At 49.0% G+C, this 12,691-nt stretch overlaps 1 protein-coding gene across 2 annotated transcripts in view; it reads right to left on the bottom strand.

Annotated features, from left to right (window-relative positions):
• Nucleotides 1-419: 419 nt before the first annotated feature.
• The window catches only part of BRMS1L (BRMS1 like transcriptional repressor), a 118,054-nt gene continuing 105,782 nt past the window's right edge, over nt 420-12,691 (bottom strand). Inside the window, exon 11 of one of the 2 annotated variants that reach the window (XM_085627456.1) lies at nt 420-8,066. In XM_085627456.1, the coding sequence (XP_085483582.1) occupies nt 7,949-8,066 (118 nt within the window). In that variant the 3' untranslated portion in view covers nt 420-7,948. The remainder of the gene's footprint in view (nt 8,067-12,691) is intronic. The other variant, XM_085627455.1, reaches the window with a different exon arrangement.

Genomic DNA, 12,691 nt, shown 5'->3' with positions numbered 1-12,691 from the left:
ATATGAGACTAGAAGTCGATCAGAAATGCTTTGCTTGGAATATGTTCCAAGGTCGAGGGAGAGCCAGAGAGGAGTTTATCTTTCACAAACTCTTTAGACCTTACTGTTTTAAGGCTTTGGTGTGAATGCTTGGTTTTCGACACTTTATAAAAAACTGATTGATTGCTTCTCCGTAGTGGATTATCAATGGATACATCAGGTGAGGATAGAGGCACAGTGTCTGGTGTCTTAGCACTGGAACATTGGATATATGGTGCAAGGGTCTCTGTACCAGACAGAGCAGCACAAACCGGTAAGGTGAACCCACTAAATTGAACGCTTAATAAAATCAAATTCTTGTTGTTCTGTTAATTCCACATGTTTAGCCAGCGCCCTTCTCGCAAGGAAGTATCCAAAAACAAACAAAATAGACACAGGGACACGAAGAGCAAATATTTATTCCAATCATGGCACAGTTTTGCAGACTGATGCGCAGGACACTGAGGGGTGGGGTTGAGAAGCAAACCAGTGTGAAGCCCCCTCCTAGAGATTAAAGAAACATTTCAACTGAATAACATTCTACGTCCTGCAAAAACCACCAGGCAACAGCAGCAAAAGTGGTTAGACAAAGGTATGCCTCATTTAAGAAACCAGAAAAATCACTTATCTGAAAAAACATTCAAGAAATACAAAAGAGATCTTCCACCCAAGCCTATTGACATTGCATCTTAAATGAATAATGTGCATTATTTCACGTCCCACTTCAGCATTGATAACTTGATCAGCACTCGGATAGAAAGTTAATCCAACCAAAAGAGGCTGCATAAAGGTGTTCGGCAGTGGGAGAGGCAACTCATGCATTAAAAAAAACACTGATATCGCTTCTTGGCCTTTCAACTTTTCATATGACAAGGGAACACATTCTGGTGCTGTACACAGCCAACTACCCAATGTCACCCATCCGACTGCTCGCACTTACCCAGGCAACTGCCTTAAAATAAAGATCACTCGCCACCCCACATTCACCAAGCCCTATGCGGGCATCAGTCTACCCCCAGAGCCCTCGCTAGGTGACCGGTTTCCTGAAACTTTAGCCGTCATTATAAGACTTCTGGTCACGTTTGAAAATGGTAACGGAAACCACTACTTACTGAATGAGAAAGCCCTTGAACCCCTCTAACGGAGATGCTGTTGCTGTTTTTTTTGTAAATACACAGTTGTGGGTCCAAGGAGTCTTTCAATGTTTACATGTCTCGAGCAGATAATGAAGGCATTCTTCAAGCCTTTCAGAGATGGGATTCGTATGCAGTAGATTTACATTATCAAAGTCGAAGAGGGTCTGCAACCCAGCAGTAAAAAAGATCCTTCAACAATCAGAATATTGTTTATATATACTTTGTGTATGCTTATTTCAAAGCTTGCACAATAGCCTCATGGCAAGGAAGAGTGGTCGGAAAATGTAGATTAAAATGAAACACTTTATCCAACCAGCCCCTCATCCAAACCCCACAGCAGCTCCTCGGTGAAGAATCCTAGTCCAACCCCCCCAACCCTGTACTTAAGTGATACTCCCTTTGATTCACAGATTAAGAAACAGTCCTTACAGTACTGAGTAGAGAACACTACTTGAGATGTAACTCTTCACCAAAGACCCACCTCAAGATGTTCAACAATCAATCCTTCAAAATGTTGCTACAAGCAACCCACCTCCTTCTTCCTCTGCACAAAACCTCTCCACTTTTACTACCAACCAAGGCTAATTTGCTTCAGATTGTTACTGGATTTCCTCTGTAGATTCTCTCTCAAACCAGTGAACTGGACGGGCACCACTGACCTCCAAGACTGATGCTCCTGAAGAGAAAAATCAAGTCACAATACCAAGAAAAAGGGGTTCACTTTTAAGGTAACTTAATATTTTAATTTAGCCATGCAGAGAGGTCACTTAAGCTAGTCCGCAACTTAAGCCCCACTGTACCCACAAGCAATAAGCTGGAGGCTTTTCCTTCACCAAACACGTGAAATGCAAATCCACTGGGACAACGAAAAAAGCAACTCTATGGGTTCATGTTAGAGACAGATGCAAATACGTCTCGTATAAAACTGATTTGAAGCATTTTTTAGACAGGATGTAGAGCAAAATATAAATCCGTTTACTAAGCAGCAGAGGGTCGACATTTGTTCACAGCCGTAACTGACTTCTCACACTCAAACACCGCCACCGACCCAAACTCCGACCTCACTCCCAGCACACACTAAAACACCGCCACCGACCAGAACTCCGACCACACTCCCAGCACACACTAAAACACCGCCACCAACCAGAACACCGGCCTCACTCCCAGCACTTCTTCAGCATCTTTCTGAAGCAAAGTGTGACGTTGGAGGCTGCTTAGGTCAGTATGAAGCGCGTCCTCTTCTGCCTACGTTAGAGACAAATACTGGCAAACTCCCATGACTGGACATACCAGAGAGCTACATGGTTTAGGCACAACATCATGCAGGACAGTTAATGCTGTGCCTTGCTGCCTCTTATCAACTTTCAAGGGTGTACGGTCACTTCTCACCCAATAGGCTTCAGTTGCTGCATAAGGTGCCAGCATTTCCCAGCAGAGGACCAGGCTCTACGGCCAGGGGGTCTAACACACAACACCCACTCACTGTCAAAAGCACCTTGGGCCCTCCCTACGTGGCCTATGGGGCAATTAACCTGAAAGTTGACTAGGTTTAGGGGCACAACGCCCGGTTGTGGACCTACAAGGCTTCTACGACAGGACCCTTAATTCATCCAAGTGTGTGTTGAGGGAAGGGTGAGCACCAGGCAGGAATGCTTTACATATCGGAGAGTACAGGGAATGGTGTCCAAAAGGAGACTATGCACAGGCATCAAGGTTTCAACCAAACAACAGTATCCAAGCGCCCCCTTCGGTCTGTGTGCTACTGGGGGCAGCAGACATGGAGCGTGAGCCTCTCCTTGGAATGAACAGAATGATTCTGCAAAAGCCGGCGATGAAAGCCTGCAAAGATTCACTTGACAGGGGTTAGAGATTGGAAAACCCACAGATATCCCCATAAAAGGATCAATATTGCTCCTCCTAAGGTATCAACTCAAACTTCAAGTGGATGGGAAAGTTTACACATGTTGCTGTGTTCCCACAGCTTTAGACCCCACAGCCCTAAACCACTCCTATGATTCCTCAGTGTTGGTTCGGTGAATGTGACCCTATGGTAGGTCCCAGGCTTCTGGCGCAGCCATCACCCTCTCACTACATGAAGCGAGCTGTGTGCTGCCCAGGAATCTGCAGAAGGAATAACATCAAGAATCAAAGGCTGGGAATAGGTTTCTCAGCTCGAGCCACCCAGCAAACAATCTGGCCCTTGGGAGAGCACGTAGAAGACCTCTTTCGTCAGGCATTCTCTTCTGAAGCAGCCCAGTGCTATAAGCAACATTGCCCAAGTCACCCAGTAACAGGTGGCCTGTGTCCTGTCTAGGGATCAAGCCTTAGGGAAAACTTATCTTGAGAACCTAGGTAAAAGAATTTCAAAAAGCTACTCGACCCATCTTCACATATCTGAATTGTGCAAGCTCTGAAACGCGCTGCAGGGGTAGTAATAACAGGAAAAGCAACAAAACCCAGCAAGGAGTTCCCCCTTCCCCAAATTTGGTAAGACTGATGCCCATTGGTCTGAGCCAGACATTTCAAGTATGTGGTTTATTTTCACCAAGTGTGGGTGACCTTAAGCTGGGTTGTTCGATTGACAAGGCAAAGGAATGCAGTTTACCAAGACAACAAATGCCCCCCCTAAACTCCCCCACCACCACCACCTGTCAAACTGTTTGCAGCACCCACTACACAGTGCACATTTCATTAGCCCTTGGGCACAACACACAAATTTAGCACACAAAAAAAAAAAAAACATAAAAATGTGCAACCTTTTCCAGAGTTATGGAAGTAAATGAAAAAGGACCACCACCCAACCCCACACCTATTCCCAAGGTAAAGAAAGACTCAGTCGGTGTTGGGCACAGTAAACAAGGGTGTCTCATCCATTCATCACATCTATACTGAAAACACAGATGAACACATTTGATGATAGCAGCAAGGACAACACATGTGGGTGCTTAAAATTCACAACTGCACCCGCTGGTCAAGGAATGAGGAAGCTCTGGAAATTGACACATTGATGTCGAGCAATGATCTCTCCACTAATGGACATAGCAGCCCCAGGGTCAGCAGATGCTCAGATTGACAGGCCCAGTTATGAGCAGAACTGGGGATGAGGCAGAAGCAATTGGCACAGAGTAGGCAGACCTTCACCTTCGGATTGGCACAGAGAGCCTTACACATCTAGGACTGTAAGCCACACGGGACAGAGACAGGCATAGGGGGCTTGCCATCTCTAGGGCTGGATGGGCTCATGAATACAGAGTTCACAATCGGAGGCCTGGGGGACGAGGTAGGGAGGGGGTCTCTAGGTGCCTGGTACTAAGTTAGCAGGGAACTAGGTTAATAAACTCAAAGGAATAAGCAAAACACAAGTGTTGATGTTGAACGTGGGATACCAAGACGACACTTAGAAAATCTTGTCCTTGGGTTGCAAAGCTCTGCTCACAACATTGATACAAAAAATATAAATTATAGCAGCATGTATAGCAGCTGTCAGAAATGCACCCAGGAGTCAAGAAACATGGTAACTGAACATTGGCACATGATTATAAAACCATGCAATCCGACAACTAGACCTAGAAGCTTGTTCCTTCCCCTTCAGGACTAAGCAGCTCACAGGGGACGGGGAAGCTCAGGGGATGGAGCAACTACCTGGCGATGGGCAGCTTAGAGAAGAGCACTGAGCCAAACAAACTCAAGAATACAAGGAAGGGTCCAATCTTGGCTTCTAGTCCGGAGGGCTGGGGCCGGCGGAGGAAGTGGGACAATCAAGCCCCTCGGGGAATATTCCAAGGATCTCAAATGTTTGGGGATTGGAACGGTCACCTTTTGTGACAAATTACACCAAACCTGTTACTTGGAGGGGCTTTGGCAGGGGAAGCATAGTCCAACACAGCAGAAGAGTGGGGGGTGGGGGTGGGGGGCTGCGGGAGTTATCCATTTAAGACTTGTTGGGTAACCACCGACTACGTTCATTACTCATTTATATAAAATGAAATGAGGTGCAAATCTCATGCGGCGATTCTGAAACTCTGCCCCATGTCCCCATTGCCAGCACCTCCACACCCTCCTGTTGGAAACCCTATGCCAAGAGTGACATTAATGCCGAGAAGGCATGCGGGGGAAGAAGTGGCCTCTTACGAAAACACTGCCCCCCAAAATCCAAGAACTGCTGTCATGGCTTCATATCCCAAGCCCTCCTGGTGAAATCACGCTCCCCTGCACAGCTGGCTCAACAAGGACTGAGGTAGACAAGCTGCTGCAGCTCACAGAATTAGAACTCAATCTCAAGTCTGGCCCACTACACAAATTGCACTATCCAGGTGCCACGTGATGCACTTTTCGGCACGGTGTTGAACTCTAGACTGAGGTAGGTCTAAAGGGTGCAGGAGGGGGCATGAGGTGCATCTGGAGGGTGGAGGAGTGGGTGTGAGGTGGGTCTAGAGGAGTGGGCATGAGGTGCATCTGGAGGGTGGAGGGGTGGGCAGGAGGGCTGCGAGGACAGTGGAAAGATCATTGCCACCAAGCCCAGAACATTTTATTCTACACTGAACATTGCAATCTGCAGGGTCACTTAGTGCCTTTCAGAAACATTAACATGGTTAGGAACCAATGCAATGTATGTACAAAATAACTTTAAATAATATGAAACATAAAACAAGACAACTTAAGAACATAAAATCTAGAACATGCAATAACTAGGGTTAGGTGACCCTGCAGTAAAATGGAAGCAGCGGCAGAAAGGCTTCCTGTGATCGAAGCCCTGCACATAGCCTCTGCGTCATCCGGGCACTGCAGCAGCCACCCCCTCATCAGCCCTCCAACCACTCACAAGGGTCCGTTGTGCGGGATATCAAGCAACCCGCCCGTTTCGGAAGGTGACTGTCAGCCTAGCAGTCTGTATTGTACCAGTTACTAGTCGGTTGCTGAGCGGTACCTACACATCCTTCCCCAACACTTGCAATAGTAGGCGCTATGCGCTGCAGCGTGGAGGGCACTGCAGTTTAACGGCTTCATAAACTGCTCCTGGTCACAGAAAGCAGACTACAGTGCCCCAGTGAGAGGCATTTCTCACAGTATAAACTTGCCGCTTGGGCTATGTAACCTACAAACCTGCACACGCTCTGCCTGGGACATCACAGGCCGGCACTGGATTATACAAACCAAGAATTACCAATAGAACCAGGTGCTTGGAGAGAGCGGCCTCACAAGATGCACCTTCCCAACCCTGTGGAGAAGGCCCCGCCAGGAAGCAGCAGAGGATGCTGAATAGAAACGCATACAGCGTGCAACACGCGACAGTGCGGAGCACAACTTGTGAGCTCTTTGCTCAGGACCTGGCACCCAGGAGACCTGTTTGAGAGGAAGACACGCTGGATCAGGCAGGTGTCTCAATAGGTAACACTTCCCTTTACATGCAGTTTATTTAATCTAAACCCAGCCCTCGTTCAATCAACAGTCACCATAGACAAGAGGCCAGGAGCTATCGCAATGAAGCAGAACCAGCTGCAGGACGACAGACCCAGGATTGCAAATAGAGACACCAATGCCAGCGCCTCACGTGCCACTGACCATGGATGACGTTCCTCGCCATCATCTTCAATACAACACTGGATTTGGATACTGAATCTATGCCAACTATCCTGGCGCTCACTCGATACCACCCTGGCTTCTGATGCTGAATTTCTGCTAATTGTCCTCGCGCTCACTCAATACCGTCCTGGCTTCTGAGACTGAATTTCTGCTAATTGTCCTCGCGCTCACCTACAATACAATCCTAGCTTATGATACTGAATCTCTGCTAATGGCACCATTTAACACCATTAAATTCAACGTTCAGTAGAGGAGAAGAAATCTCCTTATCGCAGCAGCAGACCCAGCGCAGCAACAAGCATCCTTCCAGTGGGTTTACGATCATCACAGAATCCACAGGCATGTTGAAGGCAAAACTGTTAGACACTAAATGTCTGCTGCTGAACTTGGCACAGGGCACCCTCTGCAGCTTCACAAGGATACGAAGGCTGCAATCAGTCACCCCTCGCAGCAATCCCTCTCGGACAGACTGCGCAGATTCCTTGTTCACTTGTCAGAACCTTCACTCGGACTCCTGTGTCTAAACACCCAGGAGGGATAGCGTCCCCGCTTTCAAGGTCATTCCAACATGATTTAAAAATATTTCCATCGAGTCTCACCAGCCCCAAGCAGACCTAAGATCAGAAGGATGCCCTCTGCGGTCTGCACTGTGGCCATTTGCCAGGGGTCACAACACCACGCTGCACCCCAACAGCAAGCGCGCAATGGAACCATGAAGAGGTAAGTCATCCACTAGGAGGAAGGGTGCGGTCATTTAACAGGAGAAGTGACCGAGCCAGATCCTTCGAGGACGGAGTTCTTGCGCTGTTGGGCTGGATTGACCCTGAAAAAAGTCAGTGTTCCAACAGCATCCTTCCTGATACCACGTTGAAAAAAGGTCCTCCAATGAGGTGTGACCCCTTGAAAGGAGTGGCGTTACATGGTCCTTCCATAGCACAGTATCGGTGAGTGGCTCTCCCTGGTGCTGAGGGAAACTGTTGCTTCAGCAACCGCTTCCCTGAAAGATTTGTCCAAGCCATGAGGTGCTTAGAGGGTGCTACCGAACAACAATTTGCACAACAAAATATACAGAGACACAGGAATTTGCACGTCACAAGGACAATCATGGCGCACAGCCATGCAGCACGTAACAGGAAGGGGCAGCTGCACGTCCGGGGCCTCCAGGATCCGCAGAGGGCAGGGCATCGGTCCAGTAGCCCACCAGGAGGTCATCACATGTGCTTGATTGTGTACTTCCCCTTCTGCAGCTGCGAGATGTACAGCTTCGATTTGCTCCCGTCCTGCCTCTTGAACCAAACCTCATCGTGGTTGATGGTGGTGATGACGGCACTGCGTGGAAAAAAGTGCATATTAAAAGAAGCCAGAGACACCAAAACACTCACTAGAAATATATTTAAAATGTACATTTCCAACAGGCTGGCCCTTAGGGGAGCAGTTCAGAGGCGCGCCAGTGGACTGCAGACCACAATGGAGCAGCGTTTGCCAATGGCGCTCAATCTCATGGGTTTGAATGAATTTCCATCCCCTGGAATACAACATGGTGACTACAGCACTCACACGGACGCTCCAGGAGAGGAGGAAAGCCTCACAGCAGCAACAGGCTCCAGCCTCCACCGTGTCTGGATACCCTCTCGGGTGACAAGTAGCGCTCAACAAATCAACTGATTGATGGTCATGAGGGAAACATGGTACCCAAAAAAGGACAGATGAGACGTCTAAATGACAGCAGAGGTCAAAGAGCATGGGCAAAACCAACATTTTATTTCAACATTCAGCAAAGGAGCTTGCAAAAAGGTGCAAGAAAAGGAAAATGATACATAGCCTGGAACCATCTGATCATAGATTAGTGCTGAAGATTTAATGCTCTGCGTACTCCGCCGCCCAGGATTGGGCTTGGACATTTGCAGCTCGTTTTTCTTAGAAAAAGTTGAGCAAAAAAACTCCTACTCTTGGTAGACTACGCCCCGGGACGAAGACTGCACTTCAGATTATTTTCCACTCAGTAGGTGAGTAGTATATCTGGAGTGTTGAAGAAAAGTGCACTGTACCTTGGGAACTGCAAGTTGAAAAGAAAGTGCTAAACATCTGTGATCCTCACTGGCTTCCAGTGAGGAGGGTGAGCACATGTGAATCTACAGCACTACATGCTAAGAAGAGATCTTTACAGGGTAACATGTTCCACTCGTTCCAGAGCATGAGTGGCTGTAAACACACGTGCCATGCATAGACTGTAAAGCGGTTTCTCTCCAAAAGCAGTGGTCAGCGAGCAGACGCAGATGATCCTACAGTTTTTAACAGAACCTGACCACACGCTGCCTGCTGAAGGACTTGAATGTCTACACAGTAGTGTAGAGTGAACACATGTGGCACTGACCAGTTGGCAGCTTTACAGAGGTCTGCTAAAGCGATGCTACTTAAGAATGCCCTGTGACTCCCTTCATTTGTGTAGAATGCTCTAAGAGTCGCACACAGTGAGTGTTTGGCATAACAGGTTTGTAAGTATTTAACGGAAAACTTACTTACCTTCAGCAACACCTTACCTGGTAGAGACCTGATCTAGCCGCAGATTCCTTACCTTTGAAATTCCAGGCGTCAGGATGGATCCAGAATATTTCTTCATAGCAGTACCCCAGCGCCCTGATAGGTGGCATCGGTCGACTCCATGTGATGTTGTCAGCATCGTGTTCTTCATCGTCACGTCTGTGCCGTCAATATAACTGCCACGGCTGCGCGCTGTCAGTACTGATAACTACTTTCCACGCCAGAGGCACAGAGCCATGAAGTGACTGACCATAGTGTGTTAAAAAAAAAAAAATAAAGGAGCTAGGGCCCTAAAGGGGAACAGCCTTGACACAAACAATTCCGCAGTGCGGGGAGGAAGGGTGGGTGGGTAAGCAATCTGCAGCTAGATCATGTCTCTACCAGATAAGGTGTTACCGAGGGTAAGTAACTTGTCCATCAGATGGAGACATCTAGCAGCAGATTCCTTACCTTTGAACAGATACCCAAGCAATACCTTCCCCGGAGGAGGGACTGCGGAAGGTTTTAGAACAAAAAATCCCGCAGAATAGAGCAGCCAAACGGGCCCTTCCTGCGAACATGAGAATCCAGGCAATAGTGTCTGGCAAACATGTGCAGGGACGTCCATGTCGTCGCTTGGCAGATATTAACAAGGGGAACCCTAAGCTGAAGGGCTGTGGTGGCCGCCTTCGCTCTGGTGAAACGGGCCCCAAGGCATTCAGGAGGCTGCTTCTTTGCCAAGGAGTAACATATATTTTTTTACAGAGGATAAGGCAACGAGGGATGGTCCTCTGTTGAACAGCACAACCCTTCTTTGCTCCCACGGACCCGATAAAGAGTTGGTCATCCACCTGGAACAATTTAGTGCAATCAAGATAGAATGAGAACGCTCTTTTTGGGTCCAGATAGTGGATACGCTCTGCTTCTTTGGAGGGTGCTGAGCTGCATAGAAAGTGGGTAGAGTAAAGGACTGTCCTAGATGGAAGAGTTAAAAGATGCCCTAGTGCTTAGTACCACTTTGTCCGGAAAGAGTGTCAGGTGAGGAGGCTGTGATGACAGTGCCTGCAGTTCGCTCACCCTCCTGGCAGAGGTTATTGCCATTAAGAAGGCTGTTTTGATGGTGAGCAGCCGTAGAGGGCAGTTGTGCAGCGGCTTAAACAGTGTGCACATCAAGAAAGATGGCACAAGAAAAAGGAGAAGGGGGAAACAAGTGGGTGAACCCCTTCAAAAACCTCTGCACCTGAGGAGACTTAAAAAACGAAGGCTGATCTGGCAGACAAAGAAAAGCTGAGCGGGCCGAAAGGTAGCCATTCAGAGTGCACAGAGCAGAGCCCTGCTGGGCCAAGGAAAGGATAAATAAGAGAATATCTGCCAGAGAAGCAGGTAAGTGGTCTGTTTTGTACAATATTTACAAAGTTTGTTCCATCGGCAGGCGTATACCGATTTTGTGGAGGGACGTCTGGCTACCAGAATAACTTCACATACTTCGAGAGGAAGGTCAAAAGCTGTCAACGGTCGCCGCGCTATCTCCACACAAGGAGGCGGAGAGTGGACAGATTCAGGTGAAGGACCCTCTCCTGCTGCTGCGACAGAAGATCCTCCCGAAGGGGCAGCCTGAACGGAGGGTTGATGCTCATCTCCAGAAGCTTGGTATACCAAAGTCCCCATGTCAAATCCAGAGCCACAAGAATAACTTGTGCCCGGTCGCACCTGATCTTCTTGAGCACGCTGGGCAGGAGCGGTATGGGCGAAAAAGCACACAGGAGGCCTGAGCTCTACTTGCAACGAAACGCTTCACTGAGCGACAGTTGCCTTGGAAACTCCAATAAGCAAAACTGCTGACATTGTGCGTTCTCTTCGGAGGCGAACAGATATAAGCAAGGCTTTCCCCACTGCTGAAATAGCCCTTGTACCACCTCCGGATGGAAACGCCACTCATGATCCACAAGGCACCTTCGGCTGAGTTTGTCAGCTCTGGTGTTCAGACAACTAACCAGATATTGAACCACCAGGGAAATGCCCTGTTGTTCCAGCCAATCCCAGAGGCGCAGGGCCTCTTGATAAGAGTCCATGACCGCACTCCGCCCTGTATGTTGAAGTACCACATGGCGGTAGTGTTATCTGTGAACACCTGAACTAGCCTTCCTTTGAAGGATGGTAAAAAGGCTTTCAGTGCCAATGGGATCGCACAAAGCGCCAATAGGTCGATATAGAGCCTGTCTTCCACCGGAGACCAGAGTCCTCTGATCTCCACCTCCGTCTGTTGGCCACCCCATCCCAGAAGGAAAGCATCTGTCAATACTGTGAGATCTGGGTGGGGAAAAGAGAGGGGTCTGCCTCTGATCCAATCACTGTTTGTTAGCCAACAATGCAGGTCTTTCGCAGTGCCTTCTGATATCTGAACCAGGTGGTGAGATTTCCCTGATGCTGCGCACATTGGAACTTCAGGTCCCATTGCAGAGCCGCATGCGCCACCGTGCATGATCCACCTGCAGGATGCAGGAGGCTATGAGGCCCAACAGCCTCAGTCACTCTCCGAAATCCAGGATAGAGGCTGAAACATAGGCAGCATCATTCAGGAGGATAGGCCCGAAACTGTACCGTGTCCAGAACTGCTCCAATTAAAAGGAGCATCTGAGAGGGAGTTAGGTGTGACTTTGGCTCATTGATAGTGAACCCCAGCAAATGCAGGAGGTTCGCTATAGTCTGGAGGTGGGAGACGACTGCAATCCCTGATTCCCGCAGATAGGCTGCGACCAGCGCCATCACCTTCATGAACACCTAAGGGGCACTGGTGAGGCCGATGGGAAGCACAGCAAACTGAAAGTGCACATGGCCCACCGGAAACCGCAAGTAGCGACAATGGGCCGGCAGGACAGGGATATGAAAATAAGCATCCTGCACGTCCAGCACTACTCTCCAGTCTCCTGGGTCCAGGGCAGCTTGGACCTGAGCAAATGAGCATCCTGAACTTCTACATTTTGAGGAAGTAGCTGAAGTGACCCTTGACCCTCGGGTAGGTCACTTCTCCACCGCTGCAGCTCCGCCTGCCTGATTGCAGTGTCCCGCCAGTTCAGCGCGTCTCCCGATTGCGCGCTCGCCGACCGGGCTCTGTGCCCAGTGTGCGCCTGCCGGCCCCCCCTTCTCGTTCTCTAACCCCATTTTGACTGCGTGAATGTGCCTGCCCGCCCCCATTTCATTTTGTACCCTGTATGAACGAGTGACTTTTGGTGTTTGACTGAGGGACTGCTTTTTTTCTCGCTCCAGTCTTTCCCGCCGCTGCCTCCCGTGCAGCCCCGCCCCCCTGCTCCCATTGGCTCATACCCTCCCGCCTCCCAACTGACCCCTCCTCCCCATCTCCCCTCTTATGGCGACCGCTGCACGGCAGAGACAGTGACCCTTGACCCTCGGGTAGGTCACTTCTCCACGGCTGC

Source organism: Triturus cristatus, chromosome 9, assembly GCF_964204655.1.
Source record: "Triturus cristatus chromosome 9, aTriCri1.1, whole genome shotgun sequence".
NCBI classification, from domain to species: Eukaryota; Metazoa; Chordata; class Amphibia; order Caudata; family Salamandridae; genus Triturus; species Triturus cristatus.
The sequence above is the reverse complement of the archived record's forward strand: the minus strand, read 5'-3'. Positions and strand labels throughout refer to the sequence as shown.